The following is a 24,697-nucleotide window of genomic DNA, read 5'->3' as shown; positions in this document are numbered from 1 at the left end:
AACCTTTGTGTTCGCCCAATAAACTTTCCGTTCGCTTATAAAACCTTTGTGTTCGCCCAAGAAACTTTGTATTTGCTTACAAAACCTTTGTGTTCGCCCAATAAACTTTCCGTTCGCTTATAAAACCTTTGTGTTCGCCCAAGAAACTTTGTGTTTGCTTACAAAACCTTTGTGTTCGCCCAAGAAACTTTGTGTTTGCTTACAAAACCTTTGTGTTCGCCCAAGAAACTTTCTGTTCACTTACAAAACCTTTGCGTTCTCCAAGAAACTTTGCGTTCGCTCGCAGAACCTTTGCGTTCACTCGAAAAACATTTGAATTCATCGCAAAACCTTTGCGTTCCCCCAAGAAACTTTGCTTTCGCTCGAAGAACCTTTGTGTTTGCTCGAAAAACATTTGCATTCCCCCATGAAACTTTGCGGTCGCTCAAAAAACTTTGCGCTCGCTTACAAAACCTTTGTGTTCGCCCAAGAAACTTTCCGTTCGCTTACAAAACCTTTGTGTTCGCCCAAGAAACTTTGCGTTCGCTTACAAAACCTTTGTGTTCGCCCAAGAAACTTTGCGTTCGCTTACAACACCTTTGCGTTCTCCAAGAAACTTTGCGTTCGCTCGCAGAACCTTTGCGTTCATTCGCAAAACCTTTGCGTTCCCCAATAAACTTTGCATTAATTCGCAAAACCTTTGCATTCCCACAAGAAATGTTGTGTTCGCTCGCAAAAACCTTTGCGTTCGCCCAATAAACTTTGCGTTTGTACACAAAACCTTTGCGCTCTCCCAAGAAACTTTGCGTTTGGTTGCAGAACCTTTGCGTTCATTCGCAAAACCTTTGCGTTCCCACAAGAAGTGTTGTGTTCGCTCGCAAAAACCTTTGCGTTCTCCGAGAAACTTTGCGTTCGCTCGCAGAACCTTTGCGTTCGTTCGCAAAACCTTTGCGTTCCCACAAGAAGTGTTATGTTCGCTCGCAAAAACCTTTGCTTTCTTTGAGAAACTTTGCGTTCGCTCGCAGAACCTTTGCGTTCATTCGCAAAACCTTTGCGTTCCCACAAGAAACTTTGCATCCGCTCGCAGAACCTTTGCGTTCATTCGCAACACCTTTGCGTTCCCCAAAAAACTTTGCGTTCGTACGCAAAACCTTTGCGTTCCCCAATAAACATTGCATTCCCCCATGAAACTTTGTGTTCGCTCAAAAAACCTTTGCATTCGCCCAAGAAACTTTGCGTTCGCTTTCAAAACCTTTGCGTTCCCCAAGAAACATTGCATTCCCTCATGAAACTTTGTGTTCGCTCAAAAAACCTTTGCATTCGCCCAAGAAACTTTGCGTTCGCTTTCAAAACCTTTGCGTTCCCCAATAAACATTGCATTCCCTCATGAAACTTTGCGTTCGCTCAAAAAATCTTTGTGTTCACCCAAGAAACTTTGCGTTCGCTTACAAAACCTTTGTGTTTGCCCAAGAAACATTGCATTCCCTCATGAAACTTTGCGTTCGCCCAAGAAACTTTGCGTTCGCTCAAAAAACCTTTGTGTTCGCCCAAGAAACTTTGCGTTCGCTCGAAAAACATTTGCATTCCCCCATGAAACTTTGTGTTCGCTCAAAAAACCTTTGCGTTCGCCCAAGAAACTTTGCATTCATTCGCAAAACCTTTGCGTTCACACAAGAAACTTTGCATTCGCCCCAAAACAGATAGACCTAAATAATTGTGTCAATCAGCCCAATAAGTAAAAGCCTGAAAAATCTGACATGACTTTGCTTGACTTCATGTTACAAGCTCAATGGGGGTGGAGACCAGATGGTCCATGAGCCTTTAGGGCTTGTAAGCCTTATATTTAGATTAAGGACCTTTGACTGCACTTTGTGTTCATTCATTACAGGTATCAGCTGTCTGTAACAAAAGGTCCTCACCCTAATTCACAGCGTATTAACCTACAAATAAAACAGGTCAAGCTCAAGGTCTTCTAAACCGTGTTTATTAAGGACTATGGATTTATCCCGACTCACATTATGAGTCATACAGAGCCTTTGAATTTTCAACAGCTTCAGAGGCAGACAGTCCTACATACAATCATTAGACAACAAGGGAATTATTGTATTTTTTGGCATCATTGTTGTTATTATTATTATTAAGATTTATGCAAATTTTTCAAGCAATCCAAACAATCATAAATCCCAAAACAGTCATAAAAAACACCCTGGAATCTACAACATTGTAAAAATGCTGCTCCAAATACTAAAAGTGCTGCACAAAACATAAATCAACAACACAGAAAGTAATAAAAAGTTGCATTCTATGGTATTTGGGGAAGATTGTGTGCACATTTATCTTTATAATGTGTCTCTGCCATTTGAGGGTGAAACTGATGGCTTTACAGAGTAAACAGCAAACAGCACAGTAAATAGCCCTGAACTTGGCTATCATTTATACTTTTGCACTGAATTACACAATATGGTTGTAATTGCTCTGAATTTGTGCTTTTAAGGTTAGTGAGAATTCGCCCATTAAACACCTAGAATTTATTCTAAATTAATGTTTTGTGAGCTGTGTGGCAATTATAGGTCACGCAAAGACACATATGTGCTATAATAACAATAAAAGTAAAGTAAAAAAAGAGAAATGTCAGTTTAGTTAGTAAAGTTAAACAGTATAAACTACTCTATTATTAACACTAATATTTCTTCATATACACCTTTTTACTGTAAATATTCACTGTAAAAAAAAATCAGGTCTCCAAATGAATCTGGTGAGCGATCACATCAAAATTTTCAGTTGGCCAAATTGAATTTCTGTGAATTGATGCAATTTAATTCAATTAAAATTCAAGAAATTAAATTTGGCCAACTGAAAATTTTAGATGTGATCGCTCACTAGAAAATGTTCAATTGGGGACCTGATTTTTTTTTACAGTGTTGTATTATATATTTGAAAAGCCTTTATTAAATATAATTATTTGTATATTATATATTATTGTATGTACATTGAGGCATGGACTCCACAAGACCCCTGAAGGTGTGCTGTGGTATCTGGCACCAAGATGTTAGCAGCAGATCCTTTAAGTCCTGTAAGTTGCGAGGTGGGGCTTCCGCGGATCGGACTTGTTAACATGACCCTGTCGCCTGTTCACCACTGTTCCTTCCTTGGAGCACTTTTGATAGACACTGACCACTGCAGACCGGGAACACCCCACAATAGCTGCAGTTTTGGAGATGCTCTGACCCAGACGTCTAGCCATCACAATTTGGCCCTTGTCAAACTCGCTCAAATCCTTACGCTTTCCCATTTTTCCTGCTTCTAACACATCAACTTTGAGGACAAAATGTTCACTTGCTGCCTAATATATCCCACCCACTAACAGGTGCTGTGATGAAGAGATAATCAGTGATATTCACAATCACTACAACTGTCAGTAGTCATAATGTAATGCCTGATCGGTATGCACGCACACACACACACACACACACACACACACACACACACACACACACACACACACACACACACATAGCTTATGGCAATTATTAACCGTGTACAACATTCTAGACACAATAAATGTGATTTTAAATGAACGTCTAGTTCACTCCAGCTTGCAGCCACCATTGGCTACCACCTATTTTGTTTCTATGGTTAAATCACGCGACATTGTCGTGAAGTGCTCTACGCTTTACGGCAGCGGTTGTCAGTTTCTCCATGTGGTAGCATGCGAGTGCTGAATAACAACAGTGAACGGTGAAGAGCTGAATGTATTCCGCAAGCTTTTAAGTGTCTGATAAAAGACCGTAAAACTGTACTGACAGACAACTCTTTTGTATTCTTTAAAGCGCTTCTAAATGAGTCATTTTGTGATTTAGCCTTTTAGCGACGTGTAACGGTGAAATCCGCTGTGTTCTCCGATCTAGAGATGTTATATTTCATCGGTCTTGGTCTGGGCGATGTTAAAGACATCACTGTCAAAGGTTTAGAGATCATCCGACAGTGTAGTCGCGTTTATTTGGAGGCTTACACGTCCATACTGACCGTCGGGAAGGAAGCTTTGGTATGTGGATCATTAAACATATGTTAGGTCTGAATCTTGGCGGTTGACAGCTCGATGAAGACTATATGATTGCATTGTGAAATATTGCTGTATTTTGAGACCTCAGATAGAGATAGTGCTCACTTACCAGCAATATGCAGGTTGATGACAGATAATGATACCTGGAATGATTTTTTAACGTTTAAACTAGTTTAAAACACACATGCCATAAATTGTGATATTTATGTTCTTGTGTTATGTTCTAATATTAGTGCTAATAAAAGTAAAAATTAGTAATTTCATAAAAGTTCAAGGCAAAATATGTTTTATAAATGTTTGCATCATAAACACTATTTTTTTTTTGGTTACTCAGTTTGACCCGAAGCATTGCCTTTTCATAAAAGGTTAAAAAATATGTGATATGTTTAAGGACTATACAGGTGTCCTCTGTGATGTAATTCCCTGTTTAATAGTTTTCTTGTCACTTGATGACAAAATGACTGAAAATTATGCCATCAATCCCCCCCTAATGGCATTCCAAACCCATAAGACTTGCGTGTTCAATATTTACATAAATGATATAATGAGAATGTACAACATGAATCCATTTTCCAAAGCGTGTTTTTTGTCTCACCCTGAATCCTAATGGTACACTTATGATAAGTGTTTATATTGGGACTATTTCAGATCGGACTGATAGGAACCGCAGCGGAGGAGCACAGTCCCTGCGTGACTCGCCATAGACATAAACAGAGAGAAGTAGCTCCGGCTGCAATGTTCTTCCTCAAAACGCATGCAGTTCTGAGCGCTAAAAGTTACGGACTGCTGCTTTAAAGTACAACTCCGGTGAAAAATGAAATCGAGCCACGAACGCTGTGCTAAGCTGCGATAAATCCTATCGACCAGCTCACTTAGCACAGCGTTCGTGGCTCTATTCGTCGTGACTGTTTTTCAAGATGGCTCCTGTCTGTATACGCGTAATGTACTGTCTTTATAAAGTATCTTCTTATTAAATTGTTTGTTCACTTACAAAGTTCTCAATGCTTCGGTTTGCATGTAGGGACCCTCATTATGCTACCGTGTTAGTGTGAGGCTATTTTGAGCCTTGTTAGTGGTATTAACTAGCGATTTAATTTGACTTATTCTATGCCCCATATACTAGCATTATAAGCTAATCTGTTTTTAGAGATAAAACCCTTTACATTCGATTTTCATGAAAACGCATCGCAGAGAACAATCTACTCGGTAACCATGTGTTAATTACCCCTAGGTTAATTTTTCCCCAATGTTTTTTATTCACATATAAATATACATCAACTCACACATCAGTTGTGGTAAACAGAAGCTCAAACATGTTCGCTTGACGTGCGGGAATCACTGAGGTTCATTCTGGTGTGAATCTTTGGGTGAACTAACCCTATGGGTATTTTGAAGGTTAAAGGGTTAGTTCACCCAAAAATGAAAATTCTGTCATTAATTACTTACCCTCATGTCGTTCGACACCCGTAAGACCTCCGTTCATCTTCGGAACACAAATGAAGATATTTTAGTTGAAATCTGATGGCTCTGAAAGGCCTCCAGTGGCACAATGGCACTTTACACTCTCAAGACCCTTAAAAGGTACTAAAGACGTCGTTACAAAGTCCATCTCACTACAGTGGTTCTAAAATAACTTTATGAATCGGCGAGAATAGTTTTTGTGCGCAAAAAACCCCTAAATAATGACTTGTATAGTGATGACGATTTCAAAACATGGCATCATGAAGCTTCGAAGCGTTATGAATCAGTGAGTCGATTCAGCAGTTTGAATCGCCAAATTTCAGCAGTTTGGCGGTTTGACACGCGATCCGAATCATGATTCGACTCACTGATTCATAACGCTTCGAAGCTTCATGATGCCTTGTTTTGAAATCGTCATCACTACGTAAGTCGTTATTTAGGGTTTTTTTGCGCACAAAAACTATTCTCGCCGATTCATAAAGTTATTTAAGAACCACTGTAGTGAGATGGACTTTGTAACGACGTCTTGAGTACCTTTTAAGGGTCTTGAGAGTGAACCGTGCATTGTGCCAATGGAGGCCTTTCAGAGCCATCAGATTTCAACTAAAATATCTTCATTTGTGATCCGAAGATGAACGGAGGTCTTACGGGTGTCCAACGTAAATAATTAATGACAGAATTTTCATTTTTGGGTGAACTAACCCTTTAAGCAACTGTACTTATTCCAATATTTCAGATTATAAGATGTTTTACTCTACATTTGGGACTATTTTGGAGTTTTGGCCTCACAAAAGCATATCAGAAGTAATATTATTCAGAAAATGAAAGAATATGGACATTTTGTATTTAAGTCCTTTAATGTAGGAATTCAATTTGTAATATTTTGAGAATCAAAACTATTTAAATGAAATCTCCCTTTGCTTTCATGGTTTGTTTCAACTCATCTATTAAGATATTCAATTCTATGTATTTTAAGTTATTAGTTGTCTGCAAAATAAATACAAAGCATTTAAGCATAAAAGTGCAACAATGCTATAAAAACCCACATATGAAATCACATACATGATCATCTGAAATATTGATATATTTATGCTGCCATTGTTTTCTGTCTCAGGAGGAGTATTATGGGCGCGAGTTGCTGCTGGCAGACAGAGATATGGTGGAACAACAGGCCGATGAGATCCTGAAGGGAGCAGATGTCAGTGATGTGGCGTTCCTGGTGGTTGGTGATCCTTTTGGGTAAGACAAACGAACTACTTCAAAATCTACAGTAGCCCGTCTCTGCTGTTTACAATCATATTTAATCCATCTGATCCATAACTGCAAACTTGACCTCAACTAAAACATCCGGTCAGACTGTTAATGAGAATTCACCCTCAACAATATAGTTGGCAACTTTCATTTGCGGTTTCTGTGCATATTTGTCATATGATGTTGCCCTTGTTTTGAGTCACTCTTGCGTTGTCATCACTTATCCCACAATCCCACAAGTGCAATGACTCAGATGTTGCACTTTTATTGAAAAGCTTCATCATAAGCCTGTTCAATTCACATTTGATTGTGAAATAAAAAAAAGAAATTACATGAAAAATTGGAGGAAATGTTCAGACTTATTTGGTTTAATTTTGATTCTGATAGTGCCCTTAACTACAATTAAGTGCACTTGAAAGCCTGCACGCCTTAAAATACATTTCCCTTTCAACCATAAGTATAAAAACTACAACAAAAACCCATCAGAATACACTTCCTATAGCCTAATAGAAGATAAATAATGGAAGAGTTTCCTATTATTCAGAATATGTGAACCGCAGAGTGGTTGAGCACCAATGCTCTGGGCTGCAATGATACCGGTCTTACGAGAAGTGGGATGTGGACGCCTGAAGTCTGGGTGCTTTGGGAACTCTCCAGAAGAGATGAGCTAATTACGCCGCACTTTCCCGTCTCTATCGTTTCTAGTCACGGTTGCGAAGCGTTTGGCTCCAGCGGTTTTCCATCCAAACCACCAAAGCCCACATAGCGGGAGGAGGGACGGGGGTCTGACTCCTCATTTTCCTGCTCTTAAGAACGTGTGGGTTTAATAAAGTTTAATGATATATTCAAAATTGAAAAGGATAAGCGTTTGTGGCGCAATTTGGATTGCTTCCACATTGTAAACGGCACAACACAGTAGTGAGAAAAGATGTTGACAAGTAGCCAATCTGCGGTTGGCACATGTTTTGGGTTCATGTATGCAAAAAACCCCCGCATTTTTGCTTCTCTCCAGGGCCACAACCCATAGCGACCTGGTTCTGCGAGCGCTGAATGCTGGGATACGGTATCGCGTTATCCACAACGCCTCCATCATGAACGCGGTGGGCTGCTGTGGATTGCAGGTAAGACGACTAAAGGTGCAGTCACATTTACTGTTATTTGGCACATTTTCTTGTGCGAAATCCAGTCATTTTTAATAGGAATCTACGGAATTGGGAGTTTTGTGTCAGGGCGAAATATTTCCTCACGCAGGTTTCGCACCTGGTTCAAGTTGGTCATGCAAATTAGCCGCGAATAAGTTAGCAAAACTCATCAGTTGCATCAATTTTTCAAAAGTTAAGAAATATAAAGTTTAAGCTCCTTAAACTAATGAATATGATCCACTTAAAATTATCATGTAATCTCAATTTAAAAATTTTTAGCTGTGGAAACCAAAGAGTTTCGATATATCGGCCTAGAAAATGGCAACTTTTCATTTTCCGTTGGTCTTAGTACTACACGATGTAACTACAGAAGAGTCAAGTTTTAAATAGGAAAAATATCAAAACTCTTTGATACATTTTTGAGCGAGATGCTTACGGTCTAATCAGATTCAACGATCTATGCTAAGCTATGCTAAAAGTGCTACCGCCAGACCCGGAGATCGGCTGAATGGATTTGAAAAGGGTAAAACTCAACTGTTTAACTCTAGAGGCGTTGGAAAATGAGCCTATTTTCAATAATAGTGGTCAAATACACTTAAAATGAATGTCACAATGCCCATCTTGGTGAGTATTAACGTAAACACAGTCGTAAACAGTTCAGGAGGAATGTGTAACAGGAACAGTATTTTGGATCCATGTGTGCGTCAGGTCTTAAAGGGACAGCAGCTGAATAAACGTGCCCCTCTCTATGTTCTTAATGTTATTCAAACTACAAAAAGACAAACGATCACTTACTGCTCTAGACTGATTAACTTTTGTAACTTTAATGGATTAATCTGTATTTATTTTTTTACAATGAAGATTATCCAATGTTATTTTAAATTTGATTACTTTGTTTTTATTCAGTTTCTTACCTGAATAATGTTATGGTGCGTTCACACCGGAGGCGAATGACGCAAATTATTTGCGCGAAGTTGGACGCTTGAACATTTTGAGTTTACTCGCTTCATTGTGGGGCAGTCGTGGCCTAATGGTTAGAGAGTCGGACTTGCAACCCAAAGGTGGCCAATATGGCTGCCCACTGCTTTGGGTGTGTTCACGATGTGTGTGTTCACTACTGTGTGTGTGCACTTGGATGGGTTAAATGCAGAGCACAAATTCCAAGTATGGGTCACCATACTTGGCCGCACGTCACTTCACCTTCATTCACGCGTGACATTCACTTCACAACAGATGCAAATTTGCGTCATGGGAGGGGCTTCTGCCAGGCGGTTCGTCTCATTGAGAAATGGCTGACATGGGCTGTGTGTTAAAATTCTACTGATGTGTGACAAAACGTTGTTTTAAGACTTTTTCAGGCAATAATGTAGTTGTTTAAAGCTCAAATCTGTGGTTTATTTATAAAAAGAGTGCCTATTTGAACATTTTATCTGGCGTTTTCGGAGTTGTGAGCTCCAGGCGATCAGCGGCGCTCCGCGCTCGTTGTCTGAACCAGATATTAATATACAGAATTTCTCCTCATTGTTGTCACTACTAGAGCAAGCTCCTGATTGGTTAACGTGGCACGAATATCACGCGTCAAACGCTCAATTCGTTCCGCAGAATGTCTATTAACATGTAAATCACTCCCGCGAAACGCTTCATTCGCGTCTGGTGTGAACGCACCATTAGACCTAAATGAAAAAAGAAAGCAGTCTATTTCATTTGTATCTTTATTCTACTGGATTTATTTGTGCTATTGTTAGTAATTTGTTTATTTGTTCTTATTTTATTACTGTTTACTTGTCTTTTTAAATTCATTTCACCAATTGAAATCAAGCTTCCTTGTGATGTGTGCAACAAAATTACCCCACTGTAAAAAAAATACATTGAGTTAGCAAATATTTGTGAGTTGATTGTAATGGTTGTACATGAAAAAAAGCTTAAAAGCTTTATCAAATAAAGTGATCTCTCCAGAACAATCTTTTGATTGCCTAGTCTTTCAATAGATGGACAAAAAATAAATCATATTAAAAATGTCTATTTGACAGTATATGCAGTTTTTTCCCCGTGGTATCGAAAATCGATACTTTTCCAGGTATCGTATCGAAGTTAGAAATTCCAGTATCGTGACAACACTAGTCAAAATTAAAAGAAACAAGTTCATAAAACTCAAAACAATTCAGCTTACTTAAAATGTGTCTGTTTTGTGAAGTTCTAAATACTCATAAAAGTTCATTTGATTGAACTGATTAGTTTAATTTGAGTTAGCTCTACTCAAACCAAGTAATTATTTTGAGCGTTAGGGTTTACAGTGCAACAGAAAGCTGCTTGGTTTGAAAGTGACGTCAGTTGTGCTTCATACATCGCTACACAAAAGTTTGCCGAAATGTCGCGACGCACCTTAATGCAAAGCTTCCCCATGGTGTCATTGTCAACATGTGCTTTCCAGAGAACGTACTTGGCTATCGCTCATCGTTCGTGCCCAGTCTCTCGTGAAAATGATCAAACGACATTACGGCCTTTGTGCTGTAGGCGTCCCAGCGGAGTCTATCAACGAAGCCTAGTGGCCATCAATAACAGCCCCCTGCATTGACCTGTCAGGGCAGCTTTGTGTACCAAGAGGCCCCAGATGCCGCCCTAAGCTCACGATAGGCATTTTCAGTTGATCTGAGATCAGTGGTGCCATTTCTAAAAGATATTATTTAGGTAGAAAAAGCAGGTCCTAAATCATCTACCGCAGCTGCCGCTCTCAGCTACAAAAGGATTTGGTAGGTTAACACACGCTTTGCAATTACTGTTTGGGTGCAGATCAAGATGCGCTAATTGGACGCAATCAACAAATAGGGATGCCAGAAAAAAACATGACATTCCCCATCCCATGTATGTATTGTTTTTTTGTAACTGTCTGTCGAATTATTTCATTAGAAGGATTAGTTTTGTTCTGCTTCCCCAGGATTAGGTAATAGATTCTGAATGACGATCTTAAAAGTCACAACGAAGTGGAAGTAGCGACAGATCTTTCCCTCTGTTAGGCAGATCTCAATGTGAGCTTGCAGTCGATTGTAAGAAAGGGGTGGAGTTTAAGCAGACAAAATGATTCCAGTCACCAGAGAGAAAGCTGACATTTCGATGGGGCGTTGTGACATTTTGAATATAAATTACAATGTCAAAACTAAATTAAAAGGGAGACGTGCAAAATTTTAAACATTTCATGCTGAATTCATATGGATATTTCACATGAAAATGAAAGTTATGTCCTAATTTCATTCCAAACCTGATTGACTTCTTTTCTTTTGCTGAACACAAAAGATATTTTGAAGAATGTTTCAACTTTTTTGTGTCCATACAATGAAAGTCAGTGGGGTCCAAAACAACAACATTAGACCACATTGACTTTCATTGTATGGACAATTTTTTTTTTTTTCAAAATTAGCATGCTAAAACCTACTGACCCCCACACATAACTTGCAAAAAAAAAAAAAGATATCGTGGCCATGATTTAAGAATTTGTTCCAACATTATTTTGTGGCCATTTTTCTAAATTCATTCCCTCATTTTTGTTATATTGTTCGTCAAACGTATGAATTTATTCCGTCTTTAAGTTAAATTGAGGACATGTTGTACTAAACAATTCCCTCGTTTTAATTTAAATACACCATTGCCACGATTTAACCAAAACGAGGGAATAAATGAATAAAATTCATAATTTGTTTTTATTTTCTCCATCATATCATGTGCGGCACCTCATAAAAACTCTCTCCATGAAGTTCTGCCTCTAAATTTCATCCCTTTAAATCATCACCACTGAATTTATTAGAGCTAAACAAAATTCAATACATACAGATCGCTAGTCGACCTAAACTAACTGACCAGGTGTTTGATTACTCCCTACCTATGTATCTATACTAAAATAGATATTATATTATTTAGTATTTTAGATATTAGAGCCCGACCGATAAAGGATTTTTAAGGCCGATACCGATTCAAATATTTGGTGATTTAAAAAAAATCTGATATTCCGATATATCGGCTGATATACATATCTATATCTATATATATCTATATATATATATCTATATATATCTATATATATATATATATATATATATATATATATATATATATATATATATATATAATATATAGATAGATAGATAGATAGATAGATAGATAGATAGATAGATAGATAGATAGATAGATAGATAGATAGATAGATAGATAGATAGATAGATAAAACAGAAACGTGTATATTGATTTCCCTTACATTAGTTATTTGTAGTTATTCATGATCCCTCAGCCTCTTTAAAATAATATGATAATATAGTTTAAAAATAAACTTGTTTGTTTTATTGTCACAACAGAACAGAGGAACATAAAAATATATTAAAGTTCTGATAAATAAAATGTATAAAAACTATGAAACGCCAACACTCATAATGTGGTTGAGCAGTGTTTTGTCCGTTTTTATTATTTTTTTAAATATTCATTTATCGGCCATCATAAATGCTGATACCGAATCGATAGTTTGGAAAATGCCTGATATCGGCCGATAATATCGGCCCGCTGATATATTGGTCGGGCTCTATTAGATATACGTATTATTGTATATCATTACTATTATATTACTATTATATTTTTTCAAATATATTTTTAATTCATTTTTGTTTTTTTCTATTTTCACTTTAAATTATAGTTGCATTTTTTATAATTTTGTTTATGACATATTTATTAGTTGTTGTTGTTTTTTATATATATATATATGTCTAGTTTTTATATATTTTTTTCCAGTTTTAGTTATTTAAGTACATTAAGTTAAACAAATTGAAAATTATAAATGTTGGTAACCAGCTGAAAAAAAATTGGTTTTGTTTTATTTCAGTCAAAGGTGGGGTAAGTGCCTTCTGGTAACCGATGTTGATTTCAAATCACCAAAACAAACACGCCCCTGTTTTGATAGCTCCGCCCCACACATACGTAACCCAGGCAACGACTACGGCGGAATCTGCTGTGCCAGCCGGCCGAGGGTATGATGTCATCAATAATTGAAAGCAATGTGTATTACTATGGTAATCCAGGCCGAATGTTCAGTGAAAAAGTCATCCCTTACATCCCAAAAACACAGTTCTCGATAGCACGAGCACGACAGTCCAACTAACGGACATATTACAATTATGACAAGATTAGAGGGTTAAATCGATCATGAAAAGAGGAACCAAAGGAAGCAAACATATATTAGAACTTTTCGGACACACTTTGGGAGCTGACAGTGAGGAGGTTTATACGGTGTGAAATGAACGGCTCTTTATCATCGCTGAAGTGGACGACGATACGATCGCAAATGGACAAGCAAGCAAACATGACACACGAGCATATTCAAGCAAAATCCAGCGTATATTACATAAAAATCAATATTACTCGCCTATCGAGAAGAAATAAAGCAACCTCGGCCTTCGCTCCTCGAGTTCTCTCCAGTGCTGGAAAGCTGAGACTTCTTGCCTGATCGTTTTGTTCCACAGACATCCTCCACATTTGTTTTTATCTGCCATCTCTCTCTTTCAGTCGTAGCTCGGCTAATGTCCGTCCTGTGTCGTGTCTTTTGAATAATGACGTGCACTGAGCGCTCTCTTCTCCCCGTCATTAGTAGACACGCCCCTTACTGCTGATTGGCTATACGTTTGTTTTGGTACTCGGCCTGAGACACTTTTATAAAGCATTTTTGAAATACCACTTACCCCACCTTTAACATTTTTTTTATTACAAGCCACAATTTTTGAATGGTTTTTATTTTAGTTATAATCTATAATAACCCTGGATGGGTCACATCGCACTAATACGTGCTTTACAAGGTCTATAGAACGTAAAATAACGTAATGACAGTTTGTTGTGTCAGCTGTGCGGCACTCTAGTGTTTACACTGATGTCATGCTTACTGAATAACAGGAAGCACCTTGCCGCTGAAACAGAGCTGAAAATGGTCTACGTGAACACACTGACCAATGCAAACATAGATGTAGAGCGAGTAAATTAAACATGTGATTGCGTTTTCCTCCTTAGCTGTACAACTTCGGGGAGACGGTGTCCATTGTGTTTTGGACGGACACGTGGAGACCTGAGAGCTTCTATGATAAGATCAAGAAGAACAGGGATATGGGCCTGCACACGCTGTGCCTGCTGGGTAAGCACTTCCTTCAAGTCTTTGTGAATGTGATGTTATATTTAGACTGAAAGTTATATGATGTCGCACAATTGGCATGTTCTCCGGTCTGTCCCGTAGCTCACATGTCCCCGAGCAATTTCATGCATGCATGTTTGTTGCATCTTTAACAGTCACTGTAGCGATGAATGAATGTGTCAAAACCAGATGCGACGACCCCCGTATTTTGACGCCCCGTCAAATAGTCATTTCCCTTCGGGGGCATATTAAACTTGGACCCGTTGCAAATGCTTTGGTACCCCCAAGGCAGATGGTCGCAAATAATTTACGTTTAAATCTGTGTGCCGTGGAGATTTCCAGCCAACTCTCAATAAACCCCCAAAAGTACCAGTGGGATTTCCCAGTGGAAGGCATCTTTGGTAATGAATGTTGGTAAAATCGTAGTCTAACGATTGGTGGTCGTGTCTCATTGGCTGGCGGGGCCGGGGGGGGAGGGGCGGGAGTCCCCAGGTGCTTCCCAGCTGAGGAGTCGGAGCGCAAGAGCAAGGACAAAAATGAGCAAGAGAGGGATCAGTGTTATTAACCTCATTATTCAAAAGCAAACAGAGGGAGGCGGGGATCGAACACCTCCCCGTCCACCCTTGGCCGCAAGTGCCCTTATCTAACACAATAACCCACAGACACAACAAAAGCACACACACACACACACACACACAGGCAAACACAAGGACTATACGCAGCATCTATTCATCATAACATTGCTAACAAGACATGGGCTATTAATCAAGCTGGCAAATATTGGTCAATTTATTTGCTGATGTTTCTAAATTAAATTCAAAATATTAATAGATTTGGAAATGTAAAAAAGTCTAGGCACATATGGTGCCTACTTTCCTTTCTGTTTCGAATTTAGGCACGCGACACAACAACTACAGCTTTTTTTTGGTCAGTGATTTTGTTTTTTACAAATACCATTAATTAATGGATTTTATGAATTTCGTCAATTGTTTTGTACAAATATCTACAAATTGTATGCCTTTTTTATAAATATGAATTATTTTGAATTTTGTCAATTCTGATGTTTTTTCTCTCCAAATATAATTACTTAATTATGTGCATTTTCTGGTATCTAGCCTATTAATTCAAATTTTGCACAATGTAAAGTTAATAAATGTAAAAATTGCTATTCTAAAATCAACAACGCAAACAAAGAAATTGTCCTATTTTACAGAGCCGAAGTCTAGCCTTGAACTTTCAGCTGATTGGTCTGTTATTTATGATCATTTTGAGGTTAGCGTCGATGCTCTCGGTGTAGACACGGTGTGAGAACATGACTGGTCATGATTTGTACATTTGTCTTTGCTTTGTTCTCAATATGGGCCCCTCTCAGGTGCAGTCTGAAAATGTACTTAATTCCAAACTGCGTGGGGTTAACAGCCCCAGATGGAGGGGAGACCTACTATTTATGATGTGACAGTAACATCCAGAGAGGCCTAGTTTATAAAACCCAAGCTTATTGTATCGTACAACACTTACAACTCCCCTATTTCGCAGATATCAAAGTCAAAGAGCAGTCCATGGAGAATTTAATGAGGTAAGACTCTCACTTTCTGATTTTCTGTGGGGTTGGGGGGGCTCTGCTGATTTACATCATGTCTGTGGTGCTTTTCCGGGAGGGGCGTTTTGTGGTTTACAGCAGACATTGAGTTAACATTCATGCAAGTTGCTGGGGGCCAGACTGGTTGAGCTGGAAAAAAATAACAACAGTAAAAACCGTGGTAGCTTGTTTGACTTGGACGCATGATATGTTATCATGGACCTTCCTTGGGCCGCCTCCAGAACTGCCACAGTATAATTTTCCCATCTGAAGCCTTCAGAAATATGTTTTATCGGCAATAGGGAACTTCATCGTCTGCTTTCAAACTCTTTCCGAAAAACCTTCACTGGTGTTGAACTTGAGTTATTTCTCCTCATAGAAGATGGCTGTTAACTCCTTGCTCTTTCCTTGGTGTCCTGTAATTATCTCCCCCCATGGTTGCGCACTTTGTGTAATTTTATATCCAATCCACATAAACCCCAAATGGGTTTTATGTACGCTATAAGGAGACAAGCGTTAGGCCTGGTGCGTGCTCACTGTTCAAGGCTGGAAAGTGTGCTAATGTCTCCCAGATTTATTGGCACTGTTGTACCATTACTCGGAAATGGAATAACCATATGCTGCATGATTTTGGTCACAGTCAGATGCTTGTCCAGTGAGGTTGATGCCCTTCACTGCAGGGAGGGGGAAATGGCCCCAAAAAGAAATTCAAAGCATGTCTCCAGCTTCCTAACATTGACTGATTTCATCAAGGACGGACTGATGGCCCGTTAATGGCTAATGCACCTTAAGTAAAGCATGCAAAGCATGTTACTTCAAAGCTCAGATGTAAATTGCATTAATGGGCACCTACTTGCTCAATGTTCTGGGACCACCTGCAACTTCAAGTTATCTGATTAGTTATTGTTAAAGCTCCAATGTGCTGTGTAACACAAGAATGAACCTCATTGGTTCTTGTTGAAGCTCAAACGTGCTGCGTAACACGAGAATGAACCTCATTGGTTCTTGTTAAAGCTCAAATGTGCTGCGCAACACGAGAATGAACCGCATTGGTTCTTGCAGAAGCTCAAATGTTCTGCGTAACACGAGAATGAACCTCATTGGTTCTTGCAGAAGCTCAAACGTGTTGCGTAACACGAGAATGAACCGCATTGGTTCTTGCGGAAGCTCAAACGTGCTGCGTAACACGAGAATGAACCTCATTGGTTCTTGTAGAAACTCAAACGTGCTGCGTAACACGAGAATGAACCTCATTGGTTCTTGTTGAAGCTCAAACGTTCTGCGTAACACGAGAATGAACCTCATTGGTTCTTGCAGAAGCTCAAACGTGCCGCGTAACACGAGAATGAACCTCATTGGTTCTTGCGGAAGCTCAAATGTTCTGCGTAACACGAGAATGAACCTCATTGGTTCTTGCAGAAGCTCAAACGTGCTGCGTAACACGAGAATGAACCTCATTGGTTCTTGCAGAAACTCAAATGTTCTGCGTAACACGAGAATGAACCTCATTGGTTCTTGCAGAAGCTCAAACGTGCTGCGTAACACGAGAATGAACCTCATTGGTTCTTGCAGAAACTCAAATGTTCTGCGTAACACGAGAATGAACCTCATTGGTTCTTGTTGAAGCTCAAACGTGCTGCGTAACACGAGAATGAACCTCATTGGTTCTTGTTGAAGCTCAAACGTGCTGCGTAACACGAGAATGAACCTCATTGGTTCTTGCAGAAGCTCAAACGTGCTGCGTAACACGAGAATGAACCTCATTGGTTCTTGTTGAAGCTCAAACGTGCTGCGTAACACGAGAATGAACCTCATTGGTTCTTGCAGAAGCTCAAACGTGCTGCGTAACACGAGAATGAACCTCATTGGTTCTTGCTGAAGCTCAAACGTGCTGCGTAACACGAGAATGAACCTCATTGGTTCTTGCTAAAGCTCAAACGTTCTGCGTAACACGAGAATGAACCTCATTGGTTCTTGCAGAAGCTCAAACGTGCTGCGTAACACGAGAATGAACCTCATTGGTTCTTGCAGAAGCTCAAACGTGCCGCATAACACGAGAATTAACCTCATTGGTTCTTGCAGAAGCTCAAACGTGCTGCGTAACACGAGAATGAACCTCATTGGTTCTTGCAGAAGCTCAAACGTGCCGCGTAACACGAGAATGAACCTCATTGGTTCTTGCAGAAGCTCAAACGTGCCGCGTAACACGAGAATGAACCTCATTGGTTCTTGCGGAAGCTCAAACGTGCTGCGTAACACAAGAATGAACCTCATTGGTTCTTGTTGAAGCTCAAACGTGCTGCGTAACACGAAAATGAACCTCATTGGTTCTTGCAGAAGCTCAAATGTTCTGTGTAACACGAGAATGAACCTCATTGGTTCTTGCAGAAGCTCAAACGTGCTGCGTAACACGAGAATGAACCTCATTGGTTCTTGCAGAAGCTCAAACGTGCCACGTAACACGAGAATGAACCTCATTGGTTCTTGCGGAAGCTCAAACGTGATGTGTAACACAAGAATGAACCTCATTGGTTCTTGCACGTCAAGTGAACATACTTGAGGTTTATATGTGAATAAAAGCTTGATTTATTAGCTTTATTGAATTAAATCTGTTCATCATATAAAGCTTTTGAGTCTCTTCAGAAAATATGGACTAAACCGCTCAATTCATATGGATTAGTTTTATGATTTCTTTATGAACTTTTTGAAGTGTCAGAGTGGTAGTTGCGTATGGAGGGACAGAAAGCTCTTAGATTTCACCAAAGATCTTAATTTGTGTTCCGAAGATGAACGAAAGTCTTACGGGTTTGGAATAATGACAGAATTTACATTTTTGGGTGAACTAACCCTTTAACTGCTCAGGTCTAATTTCGACTGTCAGGGATCGAGACAGATTATTAGAAGACACCGGATTCTTCTGCTCACTTTAAAGTTTACAAGCCCACTTTGTTTCCAGGGGTCGAAAGATTTACGAGCCTCCCAGGTACATGACTGTCGCCCAGGCAGCTGAGCAACTCCTGGAGATAGTGCAGAACAGACGGGATCGGGACGAGGAACTAGGTAAGAAACTCTTGCAAACCTTTCTGAATTGCATGAAAATGAACCATCTGGACGTCTGGCCAAGTTCACACTGGCAAGCATCGACGGAAAATTGAATTAGATTTGATTGAAAGCTGGCTTCAGTGTTTATGTTCTTTGTTCTTTCTTTCAATGCAGCAATGACTGAAGACACAGTGTGTGTTGGTCTGGCTCGGGTCGGAGCCGAGGACCAGGTCATCAGTTCCGGGACGCTGCGTGAGTTGGCCTCCTGTGACCTGGGAGGACCACTTCACTCAATGATCATCAGCGGACACCTTCACCCTCTGGAGGTGGACATGCTAAAACTCTTCAGCGGTCCCGAGGGATTGAAGACCTTGAAGACGACCGATAGTTCCACATATGTTTCCTGATATGCGAGAAGCTTGAGGTCCAGAAGAGAAAGGTGGACAGAAGTTGGCCCACATGAGAGCCCAGAGCTTTCGGGGGGTCAGAAGAACACGCTAATGACATAATTGTTGTTCCAGATCAAATTGGACCACTTTAAACTTTGAGCATTTCATCACAAGATGTAGATTGGGAGTAGGATGGTTGTTTTGATGCGTGGCAGTCATGTTCATGCTGTCAAAAAAATCAATGATGGAATTATAATAGAGGAAATGGAAAAGGTTATTGTGGACCAACTGCATCTGGGTTGCATTAGTGCCTCTGAAACTGAGCTTTCTTCGAAATTGGCATAATGTTTCCGTACCAAGAGCCTTTCTTAATGGAACTTTCTCAGTAAGAATGTAAATAAGATAAAAGTGAATACTGAGATTCCTTTGAGTACGTACCCGCCCGTGTCATAATGGATGAAGATCGATTTTCATCAAATAAAGACACTCATTTCGCTGCCACTGATTACATCAACGCCCAACATGTGGTCTGACTGTTTTCATCTACATCTGTGGTTTTGTTTGTGATCTCTCATTTCATTTCTGTCAGCATGAATTGCATAGAAAGGGAGCAACGCTATAGTCAGAAACTAGTTTGACTCTTTCTCGTTTGTTTATACAAAGTCAAGTACGAGTTCATGTGTTGAATTCAGAGATTATTATTCTACGCATCTGCTTTTTTTTTTTACTGCCGTCAAAGCCCAAGATTCACCAACTTTCATGAAACTAGTCACTGGTTCAAATGAAGGTTCCACCTTTAAAGGTGCACTATGTAAAATCATTTGAGTAAAATATCCAAAAACCACTAGGCCAGTGTTATATATTTTGTTCAGTTGAGTACTTACAATGTCTCAAATGTTTCCAACTATTTGTAAATCGTGAGAAAATTGCTATTTTAACCAAGGAACCGGGACGTGTGAGGGAGTCGCAATTGTCATATCTGCGTTCCCCTCGGTTTCTGGATTTATTTTGCAGAAACGCTTTACTCTCACTGCAGTGTGAACAAGAGTCATAGCAGCCGCTGAACGGACGCACAGAGTAACGTCATAACATCATTTAACACACTCAAATGTATCTAATAGAGGTCGACCGATTCATCGGTTTTGCCGATAGTTGATTGGTGGAACAATCGGTTATCGGCAAAAATCCAAAAGTTTTCCCTATACTTGACGTGTACGCTGTTATTACACAGTGCAAGAGCTCTGAGAAGGGTCTGTTGGCATTATATAGCACGAGAGCGGCCTCTAGAGGCCAAATAAAAAAACCTCACGTGTGTTGTTTACATTACCACGTGAGGCTGCGCGCTGGAGAGCACACGCTGCACAGAGAGCGCTGACACATCAGATGTTTAAAACACACCAGCGAAACGGTATGAATACAGAGCACTTCAGTACTTGTTTGCAAATCATTATAAAGTAATTAATTTCTTGACTAGATGCTGCATTAACAGATAAATAACAGCATTGTGTATGTTTGTCGACGAGGCTGAGAGGACGCTAACATTAGCAGTACCTCAAGAAGTTAAAACAATGTGGGAAAAAAACACACGCAAGTCCGACCCAAATGTTGCATATATAAAATTAGTGATGTGAGAAGGCAAACTGTATCGTCATGCTGCCGACAGAAACATAAACAATGCAGAAGCCCATTCGTTTTTTATTAGATAATCTCCTACTAAAAAAGCAGACTGTTTGGATTTATATGAAATGGTAACACTACAATAAGATTCCATTTGTAACATTGACTAAGGTTAATAATAAATGCTGTGCAAGTATTGTTCATCGTTAGTATGTTAATATCAACATTAAATTGAGTTTTAATTTTTATCTGTTAACCTTGGTTAATGCACTATGAACTAACATGAATGATCAAGGTACAATTGTATGGCTCATATTAATACATGCTGTAAATGCATAATGCTTATAGTTCATGTAAGCTAATACATCCTTGTTGCATAGGGACTTGCATAGTGTTACCTATGAAATGTACATGCATGTTTCTAGATTATAGGTAAAGAAACAAATTTGACCTGTAATATTTTAATGTTTAAAATATTTTCTGAAGAATTTATGTTAGAACTTCTCATTTTAATATATTTATATGTTTTTAATTTAGCACATTTTCAAAGTTCAGCACTGTTTTAAATATGTTTTTTTATCCAGTATCCATTTTAAAAACTATCGGTCGATTAATCGGTTATCGGCAAGTGCGGTCCAAGCTAGTTATCTTAATGGTATCTGTAAAATCCACTATCGGTCGACCTCTACTATCTAATATGATGAACAGAGCTACATTACCTCATACTCATGACCAGAAGTGGCGCCGGCGACTGTGGCATAATAAAAGTCCCGCCGCACTTCTCATTAACAATCGCTCCAGTGGCCTTGCTCAAATCCACAACACTCGGTCCTGCTCTGCTTCATACTACAGTAATGTTAATAATCTCATCCATGAACATGATTTCTGCCCGAGTCTTATCCCGACTCTTTCCCACCGGCTGTGAGGTGAAGACAACATGTCTCAAGATTCTGCGCTCAAACATGGCGTCATCAAACTATGCCTTTGTTTTGAACAGGTGACCTCTATTGGACGGAAAAGTTACATAGTGCAGCTTTAAGAAAAAAGAAATAAAGTGGTTCTTGATTTTTTTTTTAAAGAAAATTAAAAACATTTTAACAACCAAATATTCTTTAGATATATTTGATTGTTTTTAAGAACTCAGGGGTGTAAACTCATGAGGGGTAGCCTGGATGCCAGCCGAATTTAGCCGCGCTCACAACATTTGAGGTCTGGACATGATCCGTTGTGAAGCAACTATTCTCGAACCAGAGCTGTACGGACCAATAATATTGTCAGGGCGGGCTTTATACGATGATAGACAGATGATCAACAGTGACGTTATCATCCACGTCACCAAAGAGCGCTTGGGTTGAATTCGTTCTAATCCTAAACGGAGAACTTGTTCGTATGTTCATTCACCTTTACTATTTCTCTCAAAAATGATGATCGTGTTGGTAAGTACTCCGTGTATCCTTAATGTCTTTTTTTCAACACCGGCAAAGATCGTTTACACTCATCTTCTTCTTCTACTTCTTCCAGCGTGCATGTAGAGTTCTGTTGACAACTATGCGTCGCTCAACATACGTCACTTACTCCGTTGCTCTGATGGGTTGTAGTGGGCATTTTCTTTCCTGGTTCGGTTGAAACACACCCCATAATCACAGCCCAATGGAGCAGCATCAGACTGAAAAAGGTGTCAAGAACCCAAACCCCCATCCACCCCTCCTCCCACTATTTTTTTAATTTTTATTATGTTATGGTTATGATAGTAAAGCTGCATTCATTGGCAAAATAGTAATGTTAGTAGTGAAAATAACACCAACTAAAAGTCGGCCATGTCAAGCTAATTAATAGTTTCAAGCTTGACATATTACTGAAATATTAAAAGTTTATCATAATGTTTCTTTAACAGATGCTTACCTTAATAGGGGTGGATGATATGTCCAAAGTCTTATATCACAATAAACAATAATGATAGACTATTTATCAAGATATAGTTATTTTTGCTTAAAATAAGGATTTTATGATAACATTTTTGATACCATATAAATTTCACAATTCTTAACAACAATGTCAATATCACAAAAACTACTAGCATATATATATATAAATAAACTAAAGCTCACTGAAGACAAGTAAACGGTTAGTGATGAAATAAGAACAAGTAATTACAACCAATAGGACCAAAACAAAAAAAAACTACAGGAGAACAAATATTAAATGCTATATGCATTGTATAAATTAATCATGTGTATAAAAACACTACATAGTCTTCATTGTGTAAATGAAATATATATTTACTCTGATTAAAGTTACAAAAGAGGATTAGTCAAAAGCAGAGAGATTTTCTCTCTTGTTTGATTAATGTGAATGATACTGTTACACTTTTTCTTTCGGTTTTGTTTACTTTCATATAAGATATAAATGACTTTTTACACGAGGATACTTGCAAAGAGGGCCATTTTGAAACATACGTATGTATATTTAACCGTTCAAGGCCAATAAAGCATCAATTATAACTCAATGTGTCTGCCTCTCAGACAGCGGTCAGAAATCGCTGCGATTCAAGGGCTTAAAATTACTTTTTTTCACCGCAATGCTTAACGCATGCAAATGAAAAGTTTTCTTGACCACGCAGCACAGCAACCTCATGTTAATGTGTGTTGTTGTTGTTTTTTACCTCGCTTGAATGAGTAATGTAACTCCATAAGAGTCTGTTGATAGTGACTCCGACCTCTCTCCATTTTCAAAAACTCATCACAATAATTACCTTTTTTTATCGGCGAATTCGTCGAAAGGCGACACGTTTGCACCCCTGCAGTATAATGAAGGCCTGCTTTGTCATATCATTTTTGCAGAACAGTTTCAGTTAACATTATTTTAAGAACTGGTTGAAACTGTTTCTGTGGCAACGGACAGGATTAAAACATTGTTCATTCTTACAAAGGAGAAGTGAAATTTCAGTGTGAAATTGTTTATACTCTTTCAGTGGTAGAGTTGAAAAGTGCATTCAACCCAAATGCCTTTCAGGAGTTCACAATTACATGATTTCCCTCTTGAACAGTTAAAACACATTTTGGCCCGAACCCACCCCTCCGAGATAGAGATACTAGTCTAGGACTAGACCGTATTATATTATGGATCGTGTTGACGTCTAATAAGAGTTTATTAAAATCAAAGTGAGGAGATGGGGGGGGGGGGTGGAGCGATGCTAAAATAAAAAGGGTCAACGAAAGAAGGTAACTGCTACACTTCTTATCGTTGATTAAATTGATTAGCTTAATATGTGCTCCACTTGTGTTTAATTAGATTGAATTATCTGCACGTTGTTAAAGGGTTATGCTGCGTTCCAGGCAGGTTTTTGAGCCCGTAAATTACAACTTCAAACCACGACTCACGACTTTGTAGTGTTCCAGGTAAAGTCACGCCAAACTGCCTGAGCGCAAGGAATTGTGTGGTTGTTAGATGTAAACAAAGCATGGCGGACCGTACGGGGTGTATGCTCATTTACAATCATTTCTATCGCCAAAGGTGCTTACTCCTTGCTTATTTGAGGGAAACAGAGGAGAAAAACAGCGCAGACGGCAAGAAAAGCTGTAATACCTTTTATTTTATGTTATTTGTATATTTGTTTAATAAACTCTGCATCCGTAGGGGGCTGCCATTGTTGCTTCGCGGGCTACGTGACGTCAAAACTCGTAGCTGGGAGTACATCGATCTAGTACGAGTTCACGGGTGGGAAGTCACGGGTTTGACTGCCGTTCCAGTCCACTTTCACGGGTAGAAGGTTGGAAAAACACGGGTTACGGGTTGCCTGGAACGCGGCATTACACTCTCAAGATCCATTAATGTACCAAAAACATATTTAAATCAGTCCATGTGACAGTGGTTCAATATTAATATTATAAAGCGACGAAAATATTTTTTGTGCGCCAAAAAAACCCCGAAATAACGACTTATATAGTGATAACCGACTTCAAAACACTGCTTCATGAAGCTTCGGAGTATCGAATCAGCGAGTCGAATCATGATTCGGAT

General features: G+C 39.1%; 1 protein-coding gene across 1 annotated transcript; it reads left to right on the top strand.

The window, feature by feature from the left end:
• Positions 1-3,647: 3,647 nt before the first annotated feature.
• On the top strand, positions 3,648-21,158 carry dph5 (diphthamide biosynthesis 5). Its single transcript, XM_079808661.1, has 7 exons — positions 3,648-4,024; positions 6,618-6,742; positions 7,767-7,875; positions 13,933-14,053; positions 15,587-15,626; positions 18,586-18,689; positions 18,846-21,158. Exons 1-7 carry the CDS (start codon positions 3,890-3,892, stop codon positions 19,076-19,078), a joined length of 867 nt encoding a protein of 288 aa, XP_079664787.1. The 5' UTR covers positions 3,648-3,889; the 3' UTR covers positions 19,079-21,158.
• The last annotated feature ends 3,539 nt before the right edge of the window (positions 21,159-24,697 follow it).

This window comes from Gobio gobio (genome assembly GCF_949357685.1).
Source record: "Gobio gobio genome assembly, chromosome: 24".
Classification (NCBI taxonomy): domain Eukaryota; kingdom Metazoa; phylum Chordata; class Actinopteri; order Cypriniformes; family Gobionidae; genus Gobio; species Gobio gobio.
Note: the sequence above shows the minus strand (reverse complement) of the source record. Positions and strands in the feature narration are given on the sequence as shown.